The sequence below is a fragment of the Aythya ferina genome (genome assembly GCF_964211825.1).
Source record: "Aythya ferina genome assembly, chromosome: 1".
Taxonomy (NCBI): domain Eukaryota; kingdom Metazoa; phylum Chordata; class Aves; order Anseriformes; family Anatidae; genus Aythya; species Aythya ferina.
In genome coordinates, this window is record NC_140296.1 from 162,535,953 (window position 1) to 162,563,951 (window position 27,999).

At 49.4% G+C, this 27,999-nt stretch overlaps 2 protein-coding genes across 2 annotated transcripts in view; one reads left to right on the top strand and one right to left on the bottom strand.

The window, feature by feature from the left end:
• Positions 1 to 426: 426 nt before the first annotated feature.
• Positions 427 to 5,302, bottom strand: LOC311429780 (uncharacterized protein; the record flags this gene model as incomplete). The annotated part of the gene is made up of 4 exons (XM_084505978.1): positions 427 to 1,944; positions 2,210 to 2,389; positions 2,555 to 2,828; positions 5,035 to 5,302. 4 exons carry the CDS (start codon positions 5,300 to 5,302, stop codon positions 1,731 to 1,733), a joined length of 936 nt encoding a protein of 311 aa, XP_084362104.1. The 3' UTR covers positions 427 to 1,730.
• The window catches only part of LOC311429745 (solute carrier family 23 member 1-like), a 31,293-nt gene continuing 7,710 nt past the window's right edge, over positions 4,417 to 27,999 (top strand). Inside the window, exons 1-8 of the mRNA XM_084505932.1 lie at positions 4,417 to 4,627; positions 15,039 to 15,118; positions 18,441 to 18,587; positions 19,953 to 20,110; positions 23,125 to 23,284; positions 24,723 to 24,904; positions 27,213 to 27,333; positions 27,665 to 27,821. Coding sequence (XP_084362058.1) covers positions 15,065 to 15,118; positions 18,441 to 18,587; positions 19,953 to 20,110; positions 23,125 to 23,284; positions 24,723 to 24,904; positions 27,213 to 27,333; positions 27,665 to 27,821 — 979 coding nt within the window. The 5' untranslated portion in view covers positions 4,417 to 4,627; positions 15,039 to 15,064. The remainder of the gene's footprint in view (positions 4,628 to 15,038; positions 15,119 to 18,440; positions 18,588 to 19,952; positions 20,111 to 23,124; positions 23,285 to 24,722; positions 24,905 to 27,212; positions 27,334 to 27,664; positions 27,822 to 27,999) is intronic.

Genomic DNA, 27,999 nt, shown 5'->3' on the forward strand with positions numbered 1-27,999 from the left:
AGAGCTCTGTGCAGAAATTCCTCCGTTGGGGAGCACTTTAGGACCATGCTGGGAGCGCTGCACAGGCCTCATGCTTATTGGGGACTGCCTCAGGGTGTCTCTGCAGTCTGCTTGTGTTAGGCTTGTGCCATGTGTTAGGCTTAGTTGGAAAGAGGGCGAGGAGAAAAGGGTAAGGTTAGGACAGGAGACAAAGGGAAACACAGGGCAAGTCTCGTTTTTCCTGTCCTTTCTGCAGCTTCAGTTTTATGGGAGTGAAAAGATTTTCTTCCTTGCAGTGTGGTTACCAGTAAGCGGCCACTTCAGGTGTCATCCTCTTCTGAAAGGGACTGTACAAGCTTTAGCACCTGCTGCCTCCCCCCATTGACAGCCAGCCCCCAGAACAGTCTTTCTGCTGCGTGGTGGTGTGAAAAGAAGACATAAAAAGTAGAATTGGGAGATATTCCTTTATTATTACTACAAATAGAAAAAGTGCCCCTAGCCCTCTTTCCAGGGAGAAGCAGCAGTCTTTCCAGGGGGGTCTACCAAGTAGGTCTTGCATTTATCACAAAAACGCGCTACCTTGCATCTTTTCAAGGAAAGAAGCCTTAATTAAATGTAAAACAAAAGTTGATGGAAACTGAGTTGGCAGCCTAAAACTCCCAGCCTTTGTAGCAGGACATTTTGTGTTTGTATCTTTGAGTGCTAGATGGTAGTGATGCTCGTGGTTCATGTTCTGGGTGCTTGTTCTTATTCCCTGCCCTGTGCATCTGGCAGCTCTGGGGCTGCCAGCACCTCTCTAATTCAGTAGTCACTCCTGAGATACGAAGAGCATCCCTGCGTACTTGTGAGGCCGTGTTCCTCAAGCCCGATGCGCCCAGCATGTGTCAGGCACGTTATCTATGCCAGGTCTGCTGGCCAGGCTCTGTGGGTGGTTGCCTGGGATGTGCCCCTAGGTTTCCATGCAGGAAATCCTGGACAGAATTATGGGTGTTGTTGCCTTCTGAATGCAAACTACAGTACTTATGCTAGCTCTTCAGGCACTGCTGTTGGTCCTGATACATGTGATGTGAATTTCTAATGCAGGAGAAAAGCGATGAAAAATCCCAGGTTGTTTTAAATGTGCTAGGTCTTTTGTACTAAGGACAAATTCATGTTTTCCTCTTGACTGGTTATCTTTACCCACTTGTCATTGCATCTTGCAAGTCCAAGATTGACTACAGCGATGGGAGGATGTTGTGAGTTCTGAACAACAGGAAAAACTTTAAATCTCAGCCTCCATTCAAGTGCAATGAATTGCAAATGCTTCCACTTATCTAGTGACAGATTCCTTGTTCTGGTAACTGGCACTCGCTGTTCACTTTCAGCCTTTAAAGGAGCCCCAAACAGCAAATCAGGCTCTTGTGTTTAAAATCTGAAACTCTGCACGTGCTCAGCCTCTGACTTAAACTGGGGCTGTTCTAACTCGGCTTCATGCATCTCACCCAAATGATCAATTAAGAAGCCGGTAACCCAGGCATTTCTTTGAAATGTGCACTTCAGGACACAGGGGAAACAATAAAAGGATTGTATCAAAAAAGCCTTTCAACATGGAGTGTCCAATTTTCTCCATTTGGAAACCCAGGTGCAGTAATTGGCTCTTGTCAATTTCTTTCCTGAGCTCTGTGGAGCTTCAAGGAATTGATCTTTTAAGTTAAAAAAAAAAAAAAAAAAGGGGGGGGGGACAGGGGGCATTTGACTGACAGTTTAAATTTTCAAACGGGCCTCCCAAACTTGTGCAAGAGCTGGTGGTCTTCGTAGCTTCTGTAGCAGGCGGGGGGCAGGCCCCGGGTGAGGTCGATGCAGTCAGGTCCCACGGGCAGCAGCAGGCGGTGGGGTGCTGCAGGGGGCTGTGCTGCCCAGGGGGGCAGGAGGTGCGCTGCGGGGTGTGTGCTCTGCAGGGGCAGCTTTGGCAGGTTTTCTGAGCTCCTGGCAAAGGCAAGAGGGAGAGAGGGCTGTGAGTGGGGTCGCAGCACCCAAGGGAGCCTGCAGCCCACCAAGGCTGCGCCGGACGGACTTAGGGAAGGAGGGCATTTCAGGATGCTAAGGGGTCCAGGCCAGGGGTAAGAGTGTCGGAGGGGTAGGGGACTGAATGCCCAGGCGCTGCAGGCTTTCACCTCCGCCTGCTCCTGCCCCCAGCCCCTCCGGCACGGTGCGAGGGGCTGCGGGCAGTGCCCGTGGGGCTGCTCCCTACCTTTGGCAGGCCAGGTTACTGCAGCCCGCGTGTGCCCCCGGGCGCAGGGCGCTGCAGAGGGCTGGCAGGCGGTAGTGGCGGCGGTGCTGCTGCTGCCTCAGCCTCCCCAGGGCTCTCCTCCCGCTCTCCGCCGCCGAGGGGCCGCGCTCCCATCGTCCGCCCTTCCTGCGGGGCTGCTGCCTGCAGGGGGACAGCCGCAGCACAGCCGCCTTCCCGCACCCCGGTCCCCCATCCCGCAAGCCCGCCTTGCCCCTCTTCTGTCCTCCGCCCCCTCCACCGAGGCTGTGTCAGCCCGGCCGCACCGTGCGGCTCCGTCCCTCCCTCCCGGCCCGGCCCCGCACTCACCCCGGGCCGCGGCTCCTCCGCGCCCGCTCCCGCCAGCAGCAGACGGCGAAGGCGGCGGCCAGCGCCGCGATGACGGCTCCGCTCACCAGCGAGGCGGCGACGGCCAGGCGGGAGCCCGCCTGCGGGGCGGCTGCGGGCAGGCAGAGCGGGACGGGTTGACCAGGCGGCCGGGGGCGTGCGGCCCCCGGGGGGGTTCTCCCCGTGCGGCGCCCCGGCCGTCGAGCCGCGGCCGCCTTGCCCCAAAGGGTGAGGGAACCGCCGAGACCACCCCCCTCTCCCCCCCCGGGCAATTAATTGCTGTATAGGGGTTGTGGGAGCGTCACAAAATGGCGCCGGTCAATAAACAAAAGGTTTATGAAAAAAAAATAAAGGTTTCTAAACTAGTATTTTCTGGTTCGAATTAAATAAAGTAATCGTCTGTGACAGCAAACAGCGCTTCTGGTATGTCCTGCATAAAGCACGAAGGTAGCATGAACTAAACTCCAATTAAACATATGGTAACTGTCGGTTTTTACCTCGAACGCGTATTTTGCTTGGCCATTCTTTTGGGGAAAAAAAAAATGAAAAAAAGGTTAAGGAAACACAGCTATCTGAAAGGAAAATGGGCTCTTGAGGTGGCTTTTCTATAAAGAATCCCTTGGCAACTCCAGTGGGTGCAGTGCGCTGACTGCCGAGTTCCCTGGGACAGGTGGACACGGTGGGATCGCTGCCCGCACTGAGGCGGATGGCTGGAAGGATTGGGTGAATTGCGTTGTGATCAAACCCTAATGGGAAGCTAAATGACGTCTGCGTTGTAAACATCTGAAGTTAGGGATGTGGCTCCCTCCCCAAGGTCAAAATAATAGGAAAGCATTTGCTTGCATCGGCAAAAATAGTACGTTTTCAAAGTAATAAAATACACAGATTCAAAAAAGCCTTCAACCTTACCACACTTATGAAACAACCAAACTATGGCTTCAGAAAGCACAGAGATTTGTTTTTTGTTTCAAAGAGAAATGCGGCGTGTATGACTTTTTTTTTTTTTTTTCCTTGAAACTGTTTTAAAACCTCTTTATTTGTGTTAACCTGAAATGTGATTTAAAACTGCGGGTTGGCTTTTTTTTGGCTCACTGGAGATGTTTCTGCATGAGGCAGTGTACAAGCTGCAACGCCTATTTAGAGCTGGGAAGATAAGGTTTGATAATGAGTGTTTTACTGCAGGACTGCGTGTAAACTATGGCAACAAAGTTCATTACTTTTATTTTGCTATGATTGCCTTTATGAACAGAAGACACTCACTGGCTATCAACAAATTTTACAGCTCTGAATTGATGGGGAATTGCTTTATTTGTGTTTGTGTTTAAAGAGCAAGCTACTTGTGTTGTTTTAGGGGATGAGCTGAAGCCTCTTCCAGTGCAGGACCTGCTGAGATGTTTTGCGGTTGAAGCACATTTCTAATTTGACTTTTATGAGATGTCACCTTTTCAAAATGGATTTGCTTGTCTTGAGCAAGTGAAGGAGAAGCAGCAACAGCTCTTAGACCTTTTCCATTTAAAACTTTTTTAGCCAGCTGTTGCACCACAGGTTTGCTTGTAGATGGTTTTTGAAAGGGCCCCTAAGGTCTTTAATTCTCGTTGGCCAGCATGAGCAATATAGTTTATGCATAGCTATATAGTATTTACAACTTCTGTGTTTTTGCTTGTTGCTGCAAAAATAAATAACTTTCTTGAGGACAATTTTCCTGAAATCATTTTATGTAGGCACACGATTCCCAGTGCATGAGGGAGAGCTTTTAAAGCAATATAGACTTTGTTCTTTCAGCATTAAGCCATTAGTTCTTGATGAGCTCATAACAGAAAAAAAAAATAGGGCCATTTGCTTTGCATGTACTTTTATAAAGATCATGTGTTGGGTTATTACAAAGTTCAGCTTTCTTCCTGCTGAAATGTTTTGGCTGTGAATTGGAGACCCTGTGCCTGGCCGAATGGAAGCTGGTACCAGGTTTTGACCAGCCTTGTTGACTTCTGTAGCAGTTAGTGTGAGCAAGATAACGCCTGGTTAATGGTCTGGACACAGGAGTTGAACGCGCACTAAGTAAGTTTTTGGATGACATTAACTTAGTAGGATCTGTTGACCGAGGGGAGGCTTCATGGCAGCCTGCAGCTCCCTCATGAGGGGAGTGGAGGGGCAGGTGCTGGGGGCTTGGGGACAGCTAGGTCACAGCATTGCACCAGCTTCCACAGCTCATTAAATGCTCCTGCAAGCACCCCACTGAAAGCATTGTGTTTCACTGGTGCTGATGGCCACCAGCTGGGTGGACCTGGACCTCTGCTGTCCCCTCTCAGGGTGACTGGAGCCCAGTTTTATGGGGCCCACTGGCTGAGATTGGAGAGGACCACTGGTTAGCAAAAGGATGGAGGTCTCATGCACCTAGATGAAACCCTACAGGAGAGCAGAAGGGCTGGCACTGCTGGGGCTGGGTTTGCCGGTGGGCTCCTTACCCTCACAGCGGGGCTCAGGGTGGCTCCAGGATGGGGCAGTCTCCAGGTGGAGGCAGGACAGCCTCTCGCTGCCCACCAGCTGATAGCCCTCCTCGCACCAGTACACGACGACTGAGCCCAAGGAGACGCCCGAGCCTCTGTCCACGTAGTAGTGTCCGTGGCGTGGCGTGGGCAGAGCTGTGCACTGCGCTGGGGGAGAAGGGTGGAAATTAAAGGTGGGTGGTGGCAAAGCCCCTTGCTGCGTGATGCCTTTGAAATGGCTGCCCATCCCCTGTGTCACTCCTGGAGGTCCCCCAAGGCTCTAGGATTTTTTTGCATAACCCTAAAGCAGGGAAATAGAAGTCTAATGGCTGTTTGGGAAGTAAGTCTCCCAGTTGCAAACTCTGTACTGTGAGGTGTTCCTGACCAGCAGAATTGGGACCAGAAGGTTACAGCATGCGGGCAGGGTGCAAAGAGTGACCCTTCAAAGAGTTATCTTTAAGGGACCCTTAAAAGGGTCACCCTTCCTTCAAAGGAAGGGAATAGGCTTTTTTAATACCCCAAACAGCCAAGGAAGTTAGACTCTGGGAGAATACTATTGGGTCGAACTCAAAGCAGTAAAAAATACTAGTTTATGCTGTGGAAGGATACCTTTTCCATTCCAGCTTTTAATTTTTATTTTATTTATTTATTTATTTATTTATTTATTTTTACCCACAACTGTTCAAAACTACCCAGTTATTCTGTTTAGGTCATGCTTTTTGCAATGCACCCCTTGTGTCTGACTGCACCCCTTTGGACTGACTCCCCAAAGCATGCCAGTCTGGATGTATGCTTGCAAAAAACACAGATATCCCAACACAAGGCAAAGAAAATGTAGATGGGTAGATTCTTGTGTAACAGATATTATCAGCATCAACATCCTCGATTAAAGGAAGACATTGGTCAGAAAGCTTAGCCAAGCTTAAAGCATACAGGTAAAAACTTGCTTTGTTTAGTTTTTGAGGTAAATTCAAAGTGCAGCAGTAAAGTTAATGCAAGAGAGCCTTGTTTTGCCTCTGGTTTTGCTGAGATGATGTCTGAGGGGCTGACAAGAAAGCATCAAGTTGAGTAAGATCAGACTTTCTCTAGGTCCATCAATGTTATTAAGAGGTAATAGATGCCTCTATATGCATAAATTTAGCAGTGGTAGGGACATTGCCAGGATGCCTGGACTGGACCTGTTCTATGGTTAAATTGTCTGTCACTGGCTAGGACCTTTCCCAACAATCCCTAGTGACAGTGTGAGGATGAGGTGGTTTGGGTACTGTTCCTAACATGCACTTTGGAAACAACATGTAGTGGACAGAGGTTTGGGAAGGTGAACAATACAGCACCAGGCAGGTGCGTGCCCTGTGGCAGCCCTAATGCCATGCACCCCTCACTGAGGAGCTGCACCTGCTCTGCTCTAGGAAGCTGATTAAAAACCATAATGACCCGCAGCATTTGGAGATTACATGTATTTGTTGCTTTTAACAAATCTCCATCCTCATTTTTTCCTGAGGGCCACAGCTCAGTCCATAGGGACAGGGATGTGTTTAGTGAGCTTGTCCCCTGGCCAGAGAGATGGCCTGTTGTAATATGTGTAGAGATTAACATGGAAGAGAGCTTTTCTCTGTCAGGAAGGCAGTTAAGCGTTGTTTCCTTCCTGTGCCTGCAACCCTGCCTCTGACGTGACATATCCCTTCCAGAGCCCACAACTGCTGTGGCCCCTAGGACCATATGAAACCCTGCAGCCCCTACACGTGCCCTATCTGCCCTCTGCAGAAGCACCCATGTGCCATTGTAGAGGTGTCCCGGTGCCTCTTGCGCTGTACCGTGCGGAACCCAGCAGCCCGAGAGGAAGGCAAACGCTTGCTCGAGTACCTGAGATGTTGCTGTGCACGTAGGTCCCGTTGTCAGAGTCTCTGGGCAGCCCCTTCCTGACGGGTCCTGCACTGGGCAAAGTGGTCCTGGGCCCAGCAGCACTGCTCTGGGCAACACTCAGGCAGCTCCAAGGCAATAGGCAAAAAGCGATGCATTTTCCAAACCTTTGTCCTGTCATGGTTTGGGGAAACACAGCATACTTGAGCAGCCCGCTGTCCTGCACGCCTATGTTTTCCCTTTGCTTCTGAGCAGGAATCAGCTGGGCTCTTAAGGCGTTAAGCCCTGAGCAGCAAAGCTAGCAGACATTCTCCTCCCTGCAGGCACAAACCCCCCATCCCTGCTCCTAGAACTGCCATCCAAACTCCAGCTGCACGCTGCTTCTCTCTGTCCCCCTCCCACCCAGGCTGGGCACCTGAAGCCTCCCTGCACCCCATGACCCACTCCCCCAGCCCCACGTTGTGGGCTGGGCAGAGCTGCTCTGAGCTCTGCCCAAAAACAGACAGCTGGAAGGGAGCAAGAGACAGCAAGTGCCTGGGGTCCATCTTTTATTGCTCCCTCCTGCAGGGACTTGCTGTCATCATCTCCCCAACCATCTTGGCTTCCCCAGGTGCTGGAGCAATGCGTAGGGAGCCCTCCTCCTCCTCCTCCTCTTCATCTGCCCACTGACAGCAGCCAGTGCTGGGTATCAAACTGCCCTGCTGTTTTTTTGCAAAGAGCTGCTGAGACCCCTGGGCTGCAGCCCCTCCCATGCACATTTTTTCCCTCCCACCACAGCCCAGGGTTGATTTTCCGTAAACACCAGTGGAGCTGGATGTGTGCTGCCACAGTCAAAGTGGTTTTGTAGCAGCAATTCTTCCCGCCGCTGTGGGAACCACAGAGAAATCTGTTTTCCCTTTTCCTTGGGCTTTCCCCTGCACAGCATCTCTCTTGGCCTACTTTGTGATGTTTTATAACTGGAGAGGCTGCAGTAGTGACCAGCTCCTGCCTTCTGGTTTGTAAGTCACCATTGCCTGCCTCCACCTGCCTGACCCCCTGCACAGGGCTGAGGTGCCCCACACTGCCCCAGTACTCCAGACCGTGAGGTTTAGGAGCAGGCAATGCCTCCATGCCCAGGCCTTGCCCAGCGGCCACAATACCAGGTGTGTAACCAGCAGGACTTCATGCTGGTTGCTGGCACATCCCCTGCTGTGGCTGCCTTATCTCCTTCCTGCAGCTCTCCCCTGCCCTGTGGGTCTCTGTGCCCCTGTCCTGCATCCCTGCCTCTTCTGGAGCAACCTGGGACTCACCAAAGCTACAAGGGTTAAAGCCTAGCCAATTAGTCATTAGCAGCTCCTGTTTGTAAAACCTTACAGTCTGTGTGAACTGGGTGATTTACTGCAATGTATGAAGGGAAAGAAATCTGTCAGATGGAATCAAACACCCATCCCACCCCAGGGGTGCAGCAAAGAGGGGATCAGTGTTTCTGGGCACTGGCAGGGACCCCAGCCAGCAGTGAGCTGCAGCTGCTCCATCTCTCACTTCCCCCATTTGTTGTGTCCCCTTTTTCTGCTTTCCCCCTGCCCACACCACTGGGGCACCCTTGGGGGTACCCCTCTCAGCCTGGCTGGCTGCCCGGTGCACCTTGCTGGATGTGCCCTCCCTGCCGCCATGGGGTACCCTGCAGAGTGAGGCCTCCCTCCCCACCCCATGAAATGCCCTGGGCCCCGCTCACACCCTGTGCTGTGGCCCCCTCATGCTGACACCAGGCAGTGCAGTCATGCTCCAGCCCTCCTTGCATTGCCTGGGGATCTCTTGTCAATGCCTTGTGTCTTTTTACCAGTGCACACCCTAATCCCACTCTGTCTGCCTGTCAGAAACCTCTTTACATCTTTGCCTCTGCTGGCACCTCACTGGCTTCTTTCCAGGAGTTTATTTGCTGTCTCAGGAAAACTTCTTTCAGCCTCCCATGACTCATAATGATCTTGCTTGAAAACAACGGTATTTTCTTCCCTTTCTTGGCTAATCCATCTAAACTGTGAGCTTTCTTGGCTCCCTTAGGAGAGCAGGATGGGGGGGCTATCACCCCCCGCTAGCAGAGACCCTGCCTGGCTGGGTGAATATCGCTGCTCGCTTGCTTTTTGTCTGCCTGGGCCTTCTCCGGCCGCAGCAGTGGGGCTCAAGGGGCAGCCCCATTACCGCTGGCATGGGGATGGGTCCAGGGCATGGTCCTCTGTCCCCCTCCCTGCTACTGGAGGTGTCCCTGCACTAAATAGCTGGGGACCCAGCTTGTGCCACAAGCATGGCCCCTGTCACAGCGCCAGTGTCCCCGTGTCACATGCGCTGAGGAACGAATGGGCTCAGTGTGGCCCTGGGGACACAATAACCACGCTTGAGCTTGTGCTCAAATTGCTGCATAGATGACAGGGATTATTCCTTTGCTAATGCTCTAAAGAGCTACTCTAGAGCCCGAAGGAGATGAAGGGGCTTATTATTGTGGAATTAATAGCCTGCCAGGGAGGGATTTCAGCGCTGTTCCCCGCACCCAGCTTTTGGGTGCCAGCAGCCTGTGCTGAACCAGGAGCTGGGCACCAGGCCGTGGAGGCCTCAGAGCCTGGCTGGGGCTCGGGCATGGAGGAGCACATCCATGCCCTGGCTTGGAGAGCCCTTTCCTGGTGGGAAGAAAGGACGGTGGAGCTGCAGCCCTGGGGACTTGGCCAAGGCTCCCACCTTCCCTGTGGAGCAGAGCAGGGCTGGGCAGGTGAACTCCTTCAGGGCTGCTCCACCACAGCAGCCTGTGAGGCAAAATGCAGCTGCCAAAGCTGGCTCAAAGGACCCCGCACCTGCACTCAAGTTCTCTGCTGGTCTGTGGGGATTCCCACTTAGGGATAAAGCTTTGCTTAGCCAAGGCGGTGTTTTCCCCTACTTTCTCCTGTGCCCCTTTGAACCTTTCAAATCCCTGCTCTGTAAAAATGCCCCTCGCACCCTCCCACCCGCATGGCTGTCCTGGAAGATTTTCCCCTCCAATTGTTGCTCTACAGCTTCAAACCCAGCACCCATCAGCTGCAGGGGTTCTCCCATCTCCCATCCCACATCCTCACCAGGCCAGGCTGCTGCCAGCCCAAGGGGGGGGCAGACCTTGTCCCATCCCCATGCCCTGCCTCCCCTCACTCTGGCACTCCTGGCCAGAGAAAGCAATTCCTCCCTTCTCCTGGCGCAGGCAGCCAAGCAGAGGTGTGCTGCCGTCAGCACAGCACTGTGAAACTGAGGAGGTGTCTCCTTTAATCTCCTGTCAGTGTCTTGGCCCACACCCTCATACCAATCTCCTGATTTTGGTAGAGCCTCCATCAGCTCTGCGGTTTGTTGTTGTGCTGCTTTGACACCAAAGACCACCAACCTAGAGAAGGGCAAACACTTTTCTTCTGCCTTGAGAGACAAGGATGTCTGGAGGGGGGTCATGGAGGAGTACAGATAGATGAACTCTGAGGATAACCAGAAAAGATTATGTGGATTTGGTCACAGCGTGCCCCAGGGTATGGCTAGGCATGGAGTGCAGGTGGGGCAGGGGAGGTGAGCAGGAGCCCCCTTTGCCATGGGGAAACACTCATCCTCTGTGACTGACACAGTGCCCTGGCAGCAATGGGGTCCAAGACCCACTCCGAGAGTAGGGCTACAGGTCCAGCTGGAATAGCAGCAGCAGGAGGAAGGAGGAAGAGAGGGGTCAAGGCAGACTTGCTGTGGGAGCTGGGTGACTGTAGGGCTCTTGCTAGAAAAGAGCTGAGTGAGCTTAGGCATTGCACAAAGCGCAGGCAGTGTTGCTGCTTGACTAAAGCCTGTGCAATTTCACCGTGACGCTTGCTTTTGCTTGCACAGGAAAGTGGTGACAGGAATGTAGATGTGTGCCTCAGTGCCCCACTTGTCTTCTTGTCCTTTGGACAAGGAAAGGCAACCAAGAGAAATGGGAAGGGAAAGGTGAGCACAAAGGTAATCCTCTGGCTGGGACTCTGCATGTGGTTCCTTGCAGTGCCATACAAATCCAGTTTCAAAAGTAGAATGAAATGATCCCCGACTCTTTAAGGGGATTTACTTTGGTCATGGTTATCCCCCTGTTGTGTTTTAACGTAACATCCTTGCAGGTAAACTTTGTTGTATAACCCAGGTACACTGCAGTGTGTTGCATTGGTTGCAATTAAGTGATAAGATCCTATTTCTCATAGGAAATACTGTCTGCAGTCCAAGACTAAAGCACTGTGTTCATCCTGTCCCATTAGTGAGCAGTGCAGAATTTTACCCCAGAAGCTGAACTTCCACAGCCAAACACAAAAGTAGTAATTTCAAGTCAATGAACACGAGTGAGCCTATTTTCTTGCAGAAGGTTTCACGGACAGAAGGACATAGAGGTACTTTGTGACTGAATTATTCACTGCAATTCATTTGCATAGCTCTCTTGCTGGTTCCTCCTTTGTGCAAACCAACCAGGGCTTCTTTGTGGAAGAATGAACCATTCTCCAGGGAGATGTTTCCAAAATTTCCTCTTCTATACCATATTGCTTTTATTTCATAGCTCCAAGTTCCCTCTAAACCCACAATTTCCCAGCTGGGACAATGTGAGAAGTTTGTGGCAACACTGTGGATGAACCTGCCCTCCAGGCAAGGGGCTTGATGTGAATCACCAAATCTGTGCTTCCCCACAGGGAGGGACTCATCTCACTGAGCTTCAGACACCTTCATCTGTGCTAGTCTCTCTTGGTTGTTGCATAGTTCGGGAAAGAAATGGCACTTTCTTTACCTAGCCTATTTGGGACTCCTATTTTAAGATCCAGTGGAAGTTTTAGAAGGGCCTATTGAATTCAGAGGAAGCTCATGTATAAATTTCTGCATTGCAGATGGGTAAAGTTGGTAGCCGGTCCCTTAGCCATCACAGCAGTCTGTACCCTCTGGCAGCAGAGGGAGCTGCCAGCACGTTCAGATTTGTCACTCCACAGATTTTGGGGACAATCACACATGGCAGGCACTTGCCACATCTGTATCAACCTGTATGGCTTGGAAGGAACCATGCTGGTGCCACTCTATCTGCAATTTGATGGAGACACCTGTCTCTTAAAGAGTGCAGGGAGCTCCTCAGATGGCTTGTCTCAGGATGGCTTTATAAGTTGATCCCTTACAAAATGCTTCCTGGAAAAGATTTGGAGTGTCAGGAAGAAATGTAGCACAAGAGAGAAAATGACCCTGTCAGAAGAGTCTGGACACAGGTGGTCCAGGCTCTCTTTGTGGGTACAAAGACTTAGGGTCAAGACTGAAGGTCTCAGCTGGGTCTCCCACGTCCCCAGGCTTTTCCTTGATTAGCAGCTTTTAACGGTTGATTAGCTTCTCCTGTCCCCAGGGGCATAAGCCCAGGCAGCCTTCACTGTTGTGAGCAGCTGGCCAGGTAGCTTGATGGATAACACGATACGCCAGACAGAGAAGCCTGAAGGGAATCCATACCAGTTTTTGGTTTCTTTTTATCACACATCCTGAGTAAGCTGAACAGGTGGATGCCTGCCCATCTATTCCTAATAACAACCCCCACAATTGATTAGGCTCTATGAATTTATGCTGTTACTAGGTCAGCATGCCTCTTTGCTAACTGAATAATTCCTTGTTCCAGAAAACGCACAATTTATTTAATTTATTACTACTCGTGTTGTATATATACAAATATATACGAGTACATCTACAGATGATCTACACAGGCATTTGCATGCTCGCAGAGACTTCCTACACCCATTGTTTATTTCCAGGACATTCTGGGCTGAGGCTTTTCACGTGGTCTCCGTACATTTCTACTTCAGTGTGTACATTGTCCTATTTCATAACCTTCTTCTAGATTACTGATGACAGCATTAACCCTTCTTTGGCCAGAGGCCGATACTGCTAAACTGTTCAATCCTACTCTGATGTCCAGGCTTTCGGCTACTTAGGATTTATTTCCTGCATTTTTTCATGGAAACCTGCACTCTCTTGGTGTTCTTAAAGTGCATTTTTGACACTGCAGAGTTTACCAGAATAGCAAAATTATTATTTTTTTTTAATTTTAGAATAGGAATTGTTGTTACTGATGCTTTTTTAATTATTATTTTCCCCCTAACATGCTAACCTAGATGACACAAGCAGCTAGCCCAGATGACAAGCATTGTAATGCACCTTCCACTTTGGGTTGTTATGTGGGTTTGCATGCCAAAGAGATGAAGAAACCCTGATTACTGAATGCCATTTTAAAAGAAGGACTGGGGAGTCACTGAACAGGTGTTGGACTGAAATTACGAGATGGGAGATTTTTTTTGATGCAAGGTCTTTTAAAAGTTTACTGGGAAGACAGGGTAACCCCAGAGGAATATTGTGCCATGGCTTGACAAAAAAAAAAAAAAAAAAAAAAAAAAAGCAAACAAACAAACAAACAAACAAAAAAACACAAAGAGAGAGATTATGAGGCACAAAGACTGGCTGATTCAGGAGAAGGGTGAATGGAGGATATCAGAACACACACATTTAGATGGCTGCTCCAACAACTGCACTGCATCCATCCATCAAGAAACGCAAGCAGGAATGTACTTTTAAAAAACGAATGAAAAAAAAAATCTAATGCTCCTTTTCTTAGAGCTCTGCAACAGTGCGTTCTCACTGGTACTGTGTAATGGACACTATCAGTATATATAGTGCCACGTGAAACTGCAGATATGCAATGAACTGCAATCATGCAGTGCACTGGATAACAAGAGATGAGCAAGTCTGTAAAACAATGGCTTTGTGCTGCTCCCTCTGATGGGAATCGATAGAGTTGAGGGCAAAAGTGTCTAGGCTAGTTTCACCAGGGAGAGTTCTCATTTGCAGCTTGCAGAAAAAATGTGGTCTCATGCCAAGATCAGTGGGGCTGAAAATGCCTCCCCCTCTCCTTCCTCCCCCCCCCCCCCATGGTAAAATTTTGTGGAGATCCCTATATATCAGGGGTTCAGAGAGGAGATCTGGCAAAGCCATGAATGTCTGATGATTTTGATGCCTTAAGTTTTAGCTGTCCAGCAGCTCATAGCTTCAATGATGATGTTTAGGGCAAGGCTGTCTTCCTCTATAATGCAGTCCTGGTCTGAGGAGAAGGCCTGAGAATATCAGTGCTCTACATAAGAAACAGAGAACAGAGCTTATTTCTGCCTGGAAACCTGGAGATGTTCCCAATGGGTGATCACTGTGTGCATGCAATAGCAAGCTCCTCTTCACAGGAGCTCTCTGCAGTTGGGCTGGGAAGTTCACTGCCTTGGGGAGCCATTAAATTAAATAGGTACTTCATCTGAGGAGGGCTGGGGAGGGGTAGCTAGGATAGCTTGATAAGAGCATTAACACTGTTTGCTGCTTATTAAAATAAGGGCAACTGTGCTTCAAGTCATCTGATTATCGCCATTCAGCCAGGATCCTTAGTTGAATGGAGATAATCAGATGACCTGAAGTAGTCCTTTTCAAATCTTATTTTTTTTTTAACCTTTCTGGTGTTGTCTTCTGATGACTTTCTTGTTGGTTTCTGTCTTAAATAATTTCCCCGTAAAAGCCTAATTCTTTTCACGCTGTAATAGGATTATCATACAAGATGACTACATTTGTGCCTTAGCCAAAATACACAGCGATTTACATGCAGAATAAGTGAAACCATCTAGAAATTGAATTTTCTAAAGACCAGCATAAAGCTCTTCAAACAGACCCAACCCACCTGGGAAACGCAAGTTGCTGTTGAATCAGTAATGAAGCAACAAGTTTCAAGGCTGTGCCAGGGAAGGAGGGAAATGTCTCACCTCTCTGATACCCCCTTGTATCTTTACCTGGAGAGGAAGTTTTTCTGTCATCAGTTACTGATTCACTCAGCCCAGGGAAGGGCTGCTTTCCAGTTTGGTTTGAATGCCGGTCCCCTAATCAGCTGGAGAAAAGGAGTCACTTATATAAGCCCAGGGAAAGAAAACACCTCTGCGATACTGCTCACATGAAGACCTAGGGCTGAGCACTGGTTTACTCCTGACGTCCAGCTTCTGCATCTGCTCACCCAGTTTCTTTAGGGCTGTATTGACCGGGACGAGTGGCAATTTGGGAGGTTTCCTTCTTCTTACTCCTCTTTCTTTTTCAAGGCAGTCGGTGAAGAAAAGTGGAAGGCATGACCCCCTCCTCAGACAGAGAGCTCAACGGGCTAGATAACCCCAGCTTTGTGGTGAGTCTGCTCTTCTCTGACGGGTAATTCTTGCATAAATTGGTGTGCTCCCTGCAAATGGAGGAGAAAGGGAAAGTCAGGGGGGTTGGACTGGATGCTGGCATGCTTGTGTGTGGTGAAGGTCTGTCTCAGCTCTTTTATCGGCAGGAATTTGCGGAATGATAGCCTAACTAAAGCCTGCTGCTGCTGCAGACTCAGTGCAGTTTCTGCTCTCTGGTGCCCTTCTCACTTCTTTTCTCTCCATTATTTCTAAAAGGATGGAGTAGGTGAATGGCAGTGCAAGTATATCTATACTGAAAAGGAAGAGAGCTGGTGGCTCCTGGTGCCGGTGTCCCCAGGTAGAGGCATTTATATATTAACTAGTAGAATTACAAAACAAATTTAGCCTGCCGAAGAATGTGTTTCTTTGTCTTCTGGATCTATTTCTAGTGAGGTAAACTGTTGTAGATGTGGGTGGAAAAGGGTTTGGGGAGTCAGCAAGGGAAAACACCCTGTAGATTTATAGTGGGATAGTATAAGCTGTAAATGATGTGTGAATTCAGAGGTATGCAGTGCACAGGAAATACTGGGGGCTATAACAGAACCACAGGGCAAGGACTTAGGGCACAGCAGCCCCATTCCTGTCTCATGGCAGAGGTTGCCTCCATTAGAAACAAGGAAAGCTGCTTATATCCTGACAGCAAGGGTCTAAGAGTGGGGTCCTGCAACTGTCCCACACCTTGGTACAGACCACCCAGCTGGGACACTTTGGAGGAGTCATTTAATCTCCTGGTGTCCGAGTCTCCCATTTCTCAAATAACTTTTGGAGAGCTTGCTGTGAGCAGTGGAGGTGGAGTGCTGTGTGTGTAGCTGCAGGCAGAGCCTCAGGGCAATGCAGAGGCTTGCTTTCACTATCGTTAATGATCTCCATTTCTACCTATTCTGCCATAAAGCAGATCAGGCTGTGACTGCCTGAAGTTTGAATTACCACTGTCTTCTGCCTGTGGTTCTAGCAGTTTTGTTTCTGACCACCTTCCTGATGCAGCACGCAAAGGGCATCTTCAGCCCCTGGCCCCAGGGGAGCAGCCAGGCTGAGAACTGCCAGAAGCAGCTACAGCAGCTCCTGCAAGGGCCTGTCCCTGCCCCAGACTGCTCCTGCCTCTTCCTCCTCCCAGTGCCTCAGCATCACGGGATGGCTGAGGCTGGCAGGGCCCTCTGCAGACCACCTGCTCCAACCCCTGCTCAAGCAGGGTGACCCAGAGCAGGCTGTCCAGGACCACGTCCAGGTGGTTTTTGAAGATCTCCACAGAGGGAAAGTATAAAAACTTTCTGGGCAGCCTGTGCCAGCGCTCTATCACCCACACAGTGAAGAAGTGCTTCCTGATGTTCAGGTGGAACCTTCTGTGCTCCAGTTTGTGCCCATCACCTCTTGTTCATTCAGACATTGTCTCCTGTCCTGCCTTGTCCTGTTATCTCTGCTTCATCCGTCTCCCATTGAGCCCTGCTTGCTCCCCTCCAGCTCCCAGGGAAGGCCAGGCACTCGTGATGATCATGCGAGGCTGTTACTGGCACAGGCTCTGCCCGGCTGCCCTGTGCCTCCTGGCTAACATGGGAAAAGTTGCAGTGAAAGGAAAGGAGCTTACTGCTGTCTGCCTAGCTTAGGATTCATCTACCCATGGTGTTATTCGGGAGTAGCTGTCCCCAAATAACTCCCTGCATGAGCAGTCTTAAATACCTTGCTGTACTTTGTGTTAAACCACAGCTCAGAACAGGCCCTCCTGTTCTGAAATGAAAATGCCTCCATAGGGAGTTATTGAGGAACGCCTTTTGCTCTTGAAGTTCATGCCTGAGCTCAGTTTGAATTAACCCTGCCCTCACCTATCTGTTTTGAAGGATGTGTGATGACCCCAGCCTGCCTTGGCTGGATAAATACACCGTGTTTTAGAAGGTATCAGATAGCACATTTCTAACAGCATGATCTTAAATGGGGCAGCCACAGGTCTTGCAAACTTGGAGATTTCAAACGAGTGATGCTGTCCTGCAGGGTTAATTGGTCACATCTGCTAATGTACAACTGAATGTAAGATTAATTTTAAGTTCCCGTTCCCTGACCATAGCGTTAGCTCCAGCAGTAGGTAAGCCACGAGCATACACCCTGCTTTGCTGGGCCTTTCAGAGTCCTTATATTCTGGCAGGACTTGAAGGACAAAAGAAAAGAAGAGGAAGAAGAAGTTCAGTGCTAACAGAGTGGCTGAGTTTCTCCTGACAGCAGGTTTGTTTGCCTTGTGAGTGTGTGCACATGGCTTTGTGTGCATGCACAGGTGGGATGTGTGTGTAGTTGTGCATGGGGTGTCTGTGTGTGTGCACGTGTATGCACAGAGGTGAGGGTGAGGTGGAAGGAGAAGCAGAAAATTGGGGGCATTTACTCAGCTTAAAAACCGAGGCAACTGAAGCAAAGCAATATTTTGCTTTCCTTGGCAAAGCACATCTCTGCACAAACAAACCCTGTGAGGCGTACAGCTCCCTGGGGAGCCCTGGGGCTTCTGGCTGCCTGTGGGGGGATCCAAGCCTTCCTGGGGAGCTGTTCTAGACCCATCACCTCCCCGAGGCCCCGTGTCCCCAGGTCATTTCCCCATCCCCGGTGCTGCCCCTTACTCAGCAGCACAGGGTGCCATCCCCGTGGCAGACAGCCAAGCTGGGTAGCACCTGGTAGCCCCTGCTGGGGATGAGGTCTCCACCCAGCTTCTGCCAGCTGGCTCCTTTGAAACAGACACTGGGACACCATGGTCTTTGGTTTCTCCTGGTTCCTCTGTTTTAGAGAGGTGTCCTGGGTTATATCCAGCACAGGTGTGCTTATGGAGGCAGAACACTCGTAAGGGTGTGTGTGAGATCAGGAAAATAAGATTTAAGAGAAGGAAATGAATGCAGAAAAGGCTTCCACTCTGTAAAGTCAAATTGCTTCAAGGTATTTTATCAAAAGAGATATTTGAGTGGGCCGGAGAACTGGGGACAGTGCAAGATTCATGTGTTAATCCACTGCACACTCCTTCTTGCTTCTGGTCACAGTTTCTCCATCCTTAGCAAGGCATTAATGATACTAACATACTTTGTCCCAATGTCTTTTTGAGGCTGACATGCCCCCAGATGTTTCTCCTGGACTAGACGTGTGTATAAGCATATAAACAACTTCCCTATGTGTTTTTACCTCTGTTTTAATTTCCCCTCAGTTGCTCTTCTTTCTTCTAGCCTTGTTGAAAGCTACATACATGGGTTTGCCACACGACATGGAGCGTGGCTGCAGGAGAGGCAGCTGTGGCTAACGAAGGGTCTCTCTGTTTACCAGGGCGAAGATGGGAGCCACCACTGCTCCTTGCCGGATCCTGCTGCCTGTGGCCCAGGGGAAATCGAAGTCAAGGGCCGTGACGAGAAGCTAGCCTACACCATCACAGATGTGCCCCCCTGGTACCTGTGCATCCTGTTGGGCATTCAGGTGTGACAGGGATGCAGGCAGAAGGTGGGGGGATGGAAGGTTAACAGTTGTTCAGACGGTTTATGGGGGCAAAACCCAAATTTGGGAGTGCTTTATGTTCCCCAGGTGTGACTGGAGCTGTTCTGGGTTGGATCTTGGTGGACTTCTGGTCCTTCCCACGGCTGCCTGAGCACTGATTGCTATCCTTGTGCCGGCAGCTGCACCCTGCCCTGTGAAGTGCAGATGGAAGGCAGAGTGCCAAGACCAGAGCCAAATAGCTAATAAGAACTGGTCAGATACCTCTGCTGAAGCCGGTCTAAAGACATGGCTAAAGACGTGTGAGCTTCTGCCTTACCACTGCAGTAAAAGCTAACCAGAGGAAGCAGGAGAAGGGTCTACACTGCTTTGGCCACTCCATGCCCAGGTGTGTTAAATGCCTCAGTGCCACACAAAGCCACCGGGTCCAGAGCCTCAGAAAAAAGAGATCTCAGAGTGATTAAGGAAATGACAGACTGTGCTTGGGCTTGGAGGACATCTTGTACTTTGTTTCCTTCAAAGGTCATCTTAGAGTTAGAATGTATAAAAAAAAGATTTTTTGAACACACCTGAGTCATAATTTTAATAAAACATGCCTCTAATGAGCACAGTGAGTTTCTGAGTGCCACCAATTCCACCACTGTCATCCTGTACTATGAGTAAGAACTAGGAATTGCTACTAGCTGAAGTAACCTGACCTTGTCCATTGTTCACCACAAATAAGGTTAATATTTAAAGTGAAAATAAATCTGAACAATTATTTGTACATTTAGTTATTAAGCAAAGGTCATCATTGAAAATATCTCTTTGACTCTTCTGAAAAACAGTGCCTGATTTTTCCATTCTTTGGTGTCCATTTTTTAAGACTATTTGTAATTGCACTGTGTGAGAAAAGCAGTTGATAGCAAAGAATGGACAACTCTGATTTGCTAACTTTTTATGTTATCAGTTGTGGTGCAAATGAAATGAATACAGACATTTGCACTCACCTCACCGGATCCCTTCCTTGGGAAGTCCTCTACTTCCTGGAACAGCATCCCCAGCAGCTTTGTTTGCAGGGCTGGGGATAAACTGTTTGCATCTGGCAGCAATCTGGGGAATTCAGAAGACTACAAAATGTCCTTGGGCATGGAAAGTGGGAGAAGTCTGTGGGAGTGGACTGCGGTTTTTGTAGGTACTTTGGAACAGCCCTTAACAGAACATTAAAGTTGTCAAAAAAGAGAATGGGTGGTGCTAGTGTCACCCAAACACAAAAGTGCTAGGTACTTTCAGACTTCCCTCAGCAACACAGTAATTATATATTGCCAGTTCTGTGTCCTTCTTCACCCAGTCTTTCTCTGTGGCTCCTAGCATTTCCTGACAGCCATGGGAGGTCTCGTAGCCATCCCACTGATCCTCTCCAGAGAGCTTTGCCTCCAGCATGACCTGCTCACCCAGAGCCACCTGATCAGCACCATCTTCTTTGTCTCAGGCATTTGCACCCTGCTGCAAGTCCTCTTTGGAGTCAGGTAGGCCAAAGGCAAGAAATAGGATATACAAGAAAATTTATAGATGCGATTACTACGTGCTCAGCAACCAGCTTGCTGTAGAGTTTATCTATTAACAAGGGTCATTTGCTACCCTTGGGCAGTCAGGACACATGCCAAAGTGTACTGCAATTGCTGTACCTGACAGTTTTGTGTGGCTACCTCACTGTTTGACATCTGCATCTCCTGGAAATTGATGCACCTCTCATTGGGCTCATAAGGTATTGGCCATGATAAATAATAAAACATTAAAAGATTCAGTAAGCTGTATCTGCCTCTTCCTTATCAGGGATCCTCCAGCTGCAGCAGGTCCCTTTTGATCTCATTCTGGGACACAGAGTCCTTGAGAAACTCTAGGGCAGGGGATGATTGGGAGAAATGGGAGCCCATCTGCCACCTTTAGGGACACAGAGAGGAGCAAAAGCCACACATTCTTTGGCTTTCAAATCTGAATGACCTGGTTAAAAGTCTTCTACCAGCAAATCACAAAATGTTTTTTTACACTTCCTGTATCTTTCCCCAGGGCAACTTTTCCATCTCTGTCTGTCATAAGAAATGGCTGTAGATGACACCATCCCCAGAAGTGGGCCCACCAAAAAGAGTCTATCTGGTTCTTCTGAGTTTGATTAAATTCAGGTTAGGGTACGTGGTCAAAGTGGGAGCCATTCTGGTGATTCAGACCGGAGTCCTCCCAGGCCACCCCCAAGATGACCATTGCCAGCCCCGATTGTAAGGCATGAGCACATTCCCTGTCAGAAGGGTGGACTCAGCTGGAGGAGGGATGGTAATCAAACCAAGCCTGGGGAAAGACTTGGAAGCACTTTTTTTTTCCCCCTCCTTTTACTGCTTTCTCAAAGCCTTTAGTAGCTGATAACCACAAGTCACCAACAGGACAGGGAAAACAGTAAATACAAGGTTAAGGGGGTGCTTCTTCCTGGAAAACATCAGTGTTACTGTCCGAGGCCCTGGGGAACCCTCAGCTAAGTGCTCTGCAAAGCTCATGGTGACCATATTTAAGAAAGACTGATTTAGAGAAGAGGTGAGAAGAGGTACAGAGATGACCCATTAACATGTTATGGGGAAGGGAGACAGCCCATCTCGTAAAGGCAACGTGAGTGAGATTGGTTGGTTTAGCTTTGCCAAATGGTGGCTCAGAGGGTCTGGCTGCAGCCTACAACTAGTCTGGGAGGGAAGAGGGGGCATCAGGCAAGAAGAAACAATTACAGCTAAAAGCTACTGCTGGCACATGAACAAAGAGATAGGAACTGGCCATGGAAAAGGGGACACTCCTTCCAAGAGTGAGTGCAATTTGGCAGCAGCCCTGCTGAAGCAATAGCCAGGGGAAAACCCCAACCCACTGTAACCTGCAGCTGTGTGAAAAAACATGAAAAAGCAGTGATGGGTCACTAGAGAAACTACCCTAGCAGCTCCTGAGGAGACACAGGTCACTTGTCGTTATGGTGAGCCCCCTTAGTAGATGCTTGGGCATCCTACAGTGATGATCAGAGCATAACGTCTTCACTAAAGCTGCAGCTTTCCATCTTGTAAACCCTGCTGCAAAAAACTCCATGTGCCCCATATGCATCACCTCAGTACCCCATCTTGCCTTTAGTCATAGGATCATAGAATCACAGAATGGTTTGGGTTGGAAGGGACCTTAAAGCCCATCTAGTTCCAAATCCCTGCCATGGGCAGGGGTGCCGCCCACTAGATCAGGTTGACCAGAGCCTCGTCTAGCCTGACCTCGAACACCTGCAGGGATGAGGCATCCACAGCTTCTCTGTGCAGCCTGTGCCACAGTTCCAATTAGCCCACCCACACCAGCACCAGCTGTGTAACAGCTTCAGGGGCAATGCACCAGGAACTCAGGAGCTAAAGGGCTATTGTTAATTCAACAGTAGTGGTGCTGGGCCTTCCGTGACTTTTGCTTGTTTGTTTTTGCCTTGCCCAGCAAAATTCTTTGAAGGCTACAACATATTCGGATGGATGCCATAAATAAGTAATCCATGGATGACTGATGTGCAAATATAACTTACTGGTTAAGTTCTACCAGTGCTCTGGTTATACATGGCATGACTATTTGCAGTGGTATAAACATCTGTTTTAGGTGACAGAGGAGTTGTGCTCTTACAGCTTTGCCACCTTTCATTTTCCTGTGCTTTCTGGTGAATGGTGGAAATGCTTCTGGTCCAGGGAAATTTGTGCCCTGCAAAAGCATTCATGTGGATTGCTGCCCTGCTGCTTTTCTGAGCAGGTGCCACAAGAGTTTCTGGGGCAAGGAGAGGTTGCTCTGGGAGCTGCTCCTAGGGATGCTTCCTGAGCAAATGAAGCCAAAGTGCCTTGGGGGTTCCTCTTGGCTTGTTCCAAGCTCACTGCCATGTCCATTCTGTTCTAGTGTCAGTGGAAATGGGGCAGATGGGTTAGCTTTAAAAACAGTCTAGTAAAAGCTAAGTCACAATTTCCAGTGACCCCAGCCTGAGGATGGTTATGGAGTGGCAGCAGCCAGCATATATTTGTGGTTGTGGTTTTAAGCTAGTTGTGAAGAAAAATGAGGCATCTTAAGTGAACAGAGAAAACAACTGGATATTGGTGGGATTTGGGCCTAGGTCAATGCCAAACTTTTCTTCAGAGTCTCACCATCTTTCTTCCTTGTTCTTCTCTCCTCCTCCAACTTGTTCTTTTGGCTGTTGTTTTAGCACATGCGCGTAGTCACACCTTAGGAGGACAATTTTTCCATAAAGAAGAGTTTGACTCCAGAGCCAATGTGCCTTTCCATCGTGGCTGTTGCTCTTAAGTACAATGGGCAGCAATTCCCAAGCATTGTCAGTGATAGAGACTTGTCAGAACAATTCAAAAGACATGGCCAGTGGCCATGAGGAGACTGATTTTTTCTTTTTTATTTTTTTCAAATTATTTTGCTTTTCTGTCTCTCACCCTTACGGAACTGAGATTCCAGCATTCTCACTTGTCAACTTTTCCCTCTGTTCTCCTTCCAGGTTGCCTATTATTCAAGGAGGGACTTTTGCATTCCTGACCCCTACCCTGGCCATGCTGTCTCTCCCCAAGTGGAAGTGCCCTGCCTGGACGCAGAATGCCACTCTGGTGAATGCCTCTTCACCAGAGTTCATTGAAGTCTGGCAGACACGGATGCGAGAGGTATATTGCATTTTCAGTGGCACCTCTTCTTTATTAAGGCTGTTTGCTTTCAGAAAAGCACCTCGACATGGCAGGGACATCAGTGCTGGGAATGCTGCATCCACAGTGGACCTCACTCTGTTACAGCTTTCCTGGTGTTTTCATAAAATGGAATCACAGAATGATTTGGGTTGGAAGAAACCTTAAGGATCACCTGATTCCAACCCCCTGCCATGGGCAGGGACACCTCCCACCAGACCAGGCTGCCCAAAGCCCCCTCCAGCCTGGCCTTGAGCACCTCCAGGGATGGGGCGTCCACAGCTTCTCTGGGCAGTCTGCGCCAGGGCCTCACCACCCTCTGAGTGAAGAATTTCTTCCTAACATCTACTTTAAATCTTCCTGAGGAAGTTGTTTCTAATGAAGGGACCTTGTCTGTTCACATGAAACCTAGTAAAAGAGATGGAAGGGCAGAACTTACTGTAAATATTACAGTAAAATGTGTTCTTGGGTAGTCAAAAGAGAGGAGGAAGGGTCAGAGATCTCATTGTCTTATCTTATATCTATTGCCATTTCAGGGTAAGTGACTAAATTTGCCTCTGTCAATCTACACCAGGGTGCTTTGCAAAGTATTTGGGAATTGTAAGCTCACAAAGTATTTGCTGTGCAGAGCAGCATACCATCCCTACTGATATGTATAAAACCTGTTCTGTCATAAGGACGCTGCTGTCTTTCCTTTCAGGCTGGGTGCTTCATCCCCAGCCCTCTGTGTTTCTTTCCCCTTTGGAGTTGGGATGAAAGAAGGTGCTCAGCACTGCAGGGGATTCAGCCTGGGTTTATCATCAAATCTGCAAAGGCAGAGAGCAGCCTCACCCTAGAGTCCCCTAGCTGGAGGCGACAGGAGCAGCAAATGGCTTTTCAGGACAGATCACTGGCTACTTAAACAGTGATTGTCAAACACAGAAAAGTTCAAGGTGATAATTGTGTCCCTGGAGGAAAACTGATAGAAAAAAGAGAGGCTGTCATGACCCTCCTGTCCTACAAGAGTGCTGAAACTTCCCAAGACCTTCCCAGCTGGGAGGTGAGAGGAGGCTGTGTCTCTACTCCCACTTTCAGAGCAAGAGCTTTTTTCCTGCATTTTGGGGGAGCAGAAAGAGGGTGCAGGGAAGCTGCTGCATGCTTGGATGGTGCAAAGGACAGGCAGGAGGAGTCTCTGGAATAAATTAGCCCTGGTGAGGACTAAATCCCTCAGCCAAGGTGGGAATTGATGTACTGGTACTTTGGTGGTCCTTCACCGCATGTCCTACTCAGCTGAGCCATGCTGTAACCAGCAGGAGGGCCTCTGAACTGGTCCATCTGTGGAGTCCGAGCCTGGCTCTCACACTGGTTTGGCACTGACCTAAAAAAAGGCTTAACAGCTGGAGCTCCATTCACCCTCTGCTCTCTTTCTTCATTTTTCCAGGTACAAGGAGCTATCATGGTAGCTTCCTGCTTTCAAATCTTAGTTGGATTTTCTGGCCTGATTGGATTTTTGATCAGATTCATCGGGCCCCTGACAATTGCCCCCACCATCTCCTTGGTTGCACTACCTCTCTTTGACTCAGCTGGAGAGGATGCTGGGCAGCACTGGGGCATAGCCTTCATGTAAGTCTCACTTCCCCTTGTGAAAACTGGGTGTACACAAACCACCTACCTCAAATTTTAAACCAGGGGTTACAGCTGGTAGTAGGTTTCTCCTGAGTTCAAGGTTTATTTGTTGAGCATTAACATCCAGCAGGCTTGTGCAAGACACCAGCATGGTGTAGTTACCTCCCAAAGAACTTAGAGATCTCAGCAACACCAGCAACAAAGCAAAACCAAAAATTGATTTAAAAGCATCTGATATAATGAAAACCCGAAGTTCATAGGTCAATAGAGAAACAAGTCTTTCCTGTGAGTCATTGCTGAGGGCCTCTCTGTTGTATTTGTCTATCTATGCACACTATCTTACACACCCATTACTTAAATTAAAAAGATATTTCTAAAACAACAAAGTTGAGCACCCAGGGTTAGGTATTCCTCGAGTTAGAATAGCTGCTGCTTCTTGGCTTGTTTTCACAAGAGGAAGAATTGTTTTCTCCACAGAGGGCCTTTGGGAAATGTCCGCGTTGTGTGTATGTGGCTTTGCACCGTTAAGAGCTTTCTTTCAAGGCTATCTGTGTGTGTGCCTTTGTGCATGAGTGTACAAGTATGCTTGGTGGCAGAAGTTTGTTGGTACTTCAGAAACAATTTCAAAAAAAAGGTCCACTGCACGGTTCGCCTGCAGGTTTAGCACTTTCAGATCTATAATACAGAGTTAAGCTCAGGCTAACATATAGCAGCAGCAGATTCTTACCCACTGTAAGGACTCCCAATGGTTTGCTAGTGCTTTCAGAGCTGCCTTTGGTGACTCAGGGGTCAGGTCTGAATGCAGCCCTGGGAAGGCAACGTATTGTTGTAGGGTCATGATCCAGCCCCAGACTGGGCTTCTGCTCCCAGCTCCACTTCTGGCACTACTGGTTCTGTTCTGCCTGCCCACACCTACACTCTCAGGCCCCAAATGCTACCTCTCTTCTCCACCTCCAGTTCCTCACCTCACTGATCTCTTCCACCAGCACACCATAAGACCCCAAACCCTTCCTGTCTCCCTGCTCTCCAGCTTCCTCTTCAGCATTGTTCTGTTCCCTGATCCCAGTCCTTTCATGACTCAGACTCCTTTGCCCCAACCCGATCATTGTGCTCTGAGCCATGTGGGTTGTGTCCTCTTTTGCTGCCTCCTCCATTCTCCATTGGTGCTGTTAGGGAAAGGGAGAAGGAGATGGTGGAGATGGCAGAAGACATGAGCCCTGTGCTCTCAGCCCTGCCGTCCAGCCCCCACCACATCCCGGAGCCCCCATAATGGGCAATGCCCATTGTTGCCTTGAGAAACTGGGTTAGCGTGTGCTCACTTGCTCACATGGTGATGGTACATACACAGTTCATCACTTGGCAAGGCCCAGACATATTCCTGAAAAAAAGCTCCCGATCTTTACAGCCTACAAATGCTAAAGTCACAGATGTTTATGCCGAGTACCTGGGACGAATGATCGTTGTTACAGATCATACTTGAGCAGAGTTTTGTGAGAAAGAGCAATATGTATCTCCCCAGAGGACAAATCTTACTAAACCTCAAATCTCTGCTGTGGGTCACAGGCAGACCTTACCACTGCTCAAGGCAAAATGACCTTCTCAACACAGGCTATACTATGCCTATTTCCTGATCATCACTCTTCTAAATAGGTTTAGGATATATTTCTTCAGAAATATTTGGCCTGAGGCAGATGTTTTCCATGGAAATTTTCATCCCGAATGGGTAAAGTTAGGCAGAATTATAAGCAGCTGAAAATAGCATCCGTTAATGGAATGTGTCAGGCAACCTGAATAATAAGCAGTGACACCTACCAAAGATAGACGAGTGCTCTGCAGTGATTCATCAGGGTGCTGAGCCCCTTTGTGCAAATGCACAAAACATGCACTGATGCAGCCGGTCTGGGCTCTGCAGCTTTAAAAACCAGGAAAGGGAAACTGGTTCCCCCTCCGACGTTCTGTGTCCAGTCACTCAGTGAGTGCTTTGAATTATGACTGGTAACCTTTGGCTGTATGCTGTGGTGCATCTTTGTGCAGCTCTGCACTGCTGCTGCCAAGAGGTTCAGTCCCACATGAAGGATGGGAGAGAGGCTGCACCTCGTGGCCACCAGAACAAGCCCTTGGTAGAGTATGTCCAAAAGCTCATTCTGCCCCAGCCTTGCTGGAGCCACCCTCTGGTGCTGAGAGCCTGTTTATGAGGTCCTCTGGAGTCCTGGGTCTTTGGGTAGCCAGTCCTTCAGTTAATGCGGGGACAGGTGGGCAGCTGGGCACCCATTTTGTCTCATGGTCTGGTTTTCCCTCCTCCCAGGACTATTTTTTTCATAGTTCTGTTCTCTCAGTACCTGAAGGACATCCCTGTACCACTGCCGTCGTACCAGAGAGGCAAGAAGTGCCACTTCTCCCCCGTCTACCTCTTCCAGATCTTCCCGGTATGTTCGAGTTCCTGGTCACCAGTCTGGCGTGGCGGAGGGACCAGCCTCACCCAGCCCAGACTGCTGGGGCTGTTCCCACTCGCTTCAAGGGGACTGAACACTTCCTGCCACAGGCTGTGCTGCGAGGGGGCAGCGGGGAGAAGGTTCCCACTGCCCTGCTCACGGGGTGGAAGGGAGGGCTGGGACCCTTGCTGTGCTGTCCCTCTCCCTCCATCCCACGTGCATGCACACACATGCATGGGGAAGGGGCTGGGCTCATCCCAGACCCTGCCCGACCTCACCAGCGATGCAGGTGTGCCCTAACCAGCCTGCTGACTGTGATGGGCAGGTGCTGCTGGGGCTGTCCCTGAGCTGGCTGCTCTGCTACGTGCTGACGGTGACCGATGTCCTCCCTGGGGACCCCGCTGCCTATGGCTACCTGGCACGGACGGACACGCGTGGGGACGTTTTGTCTCGGGCTCCCTGGTTCCGGATCCCTTACCCAGGTACCACAGCGTGACCCCACACCCCTCTCCCCTATCTCTCGCTGCTGCTCCCTGCCTGGTTCATGGCCACCACGGGGAGATGAAGTGCCAAAAATGAGGCAAATACCCACAAATGCCCTTATCATTTTTTCCCCTCAGTAGATTTCAGAGCAAACTGAGCCTGAACCGAGCTCTGTAT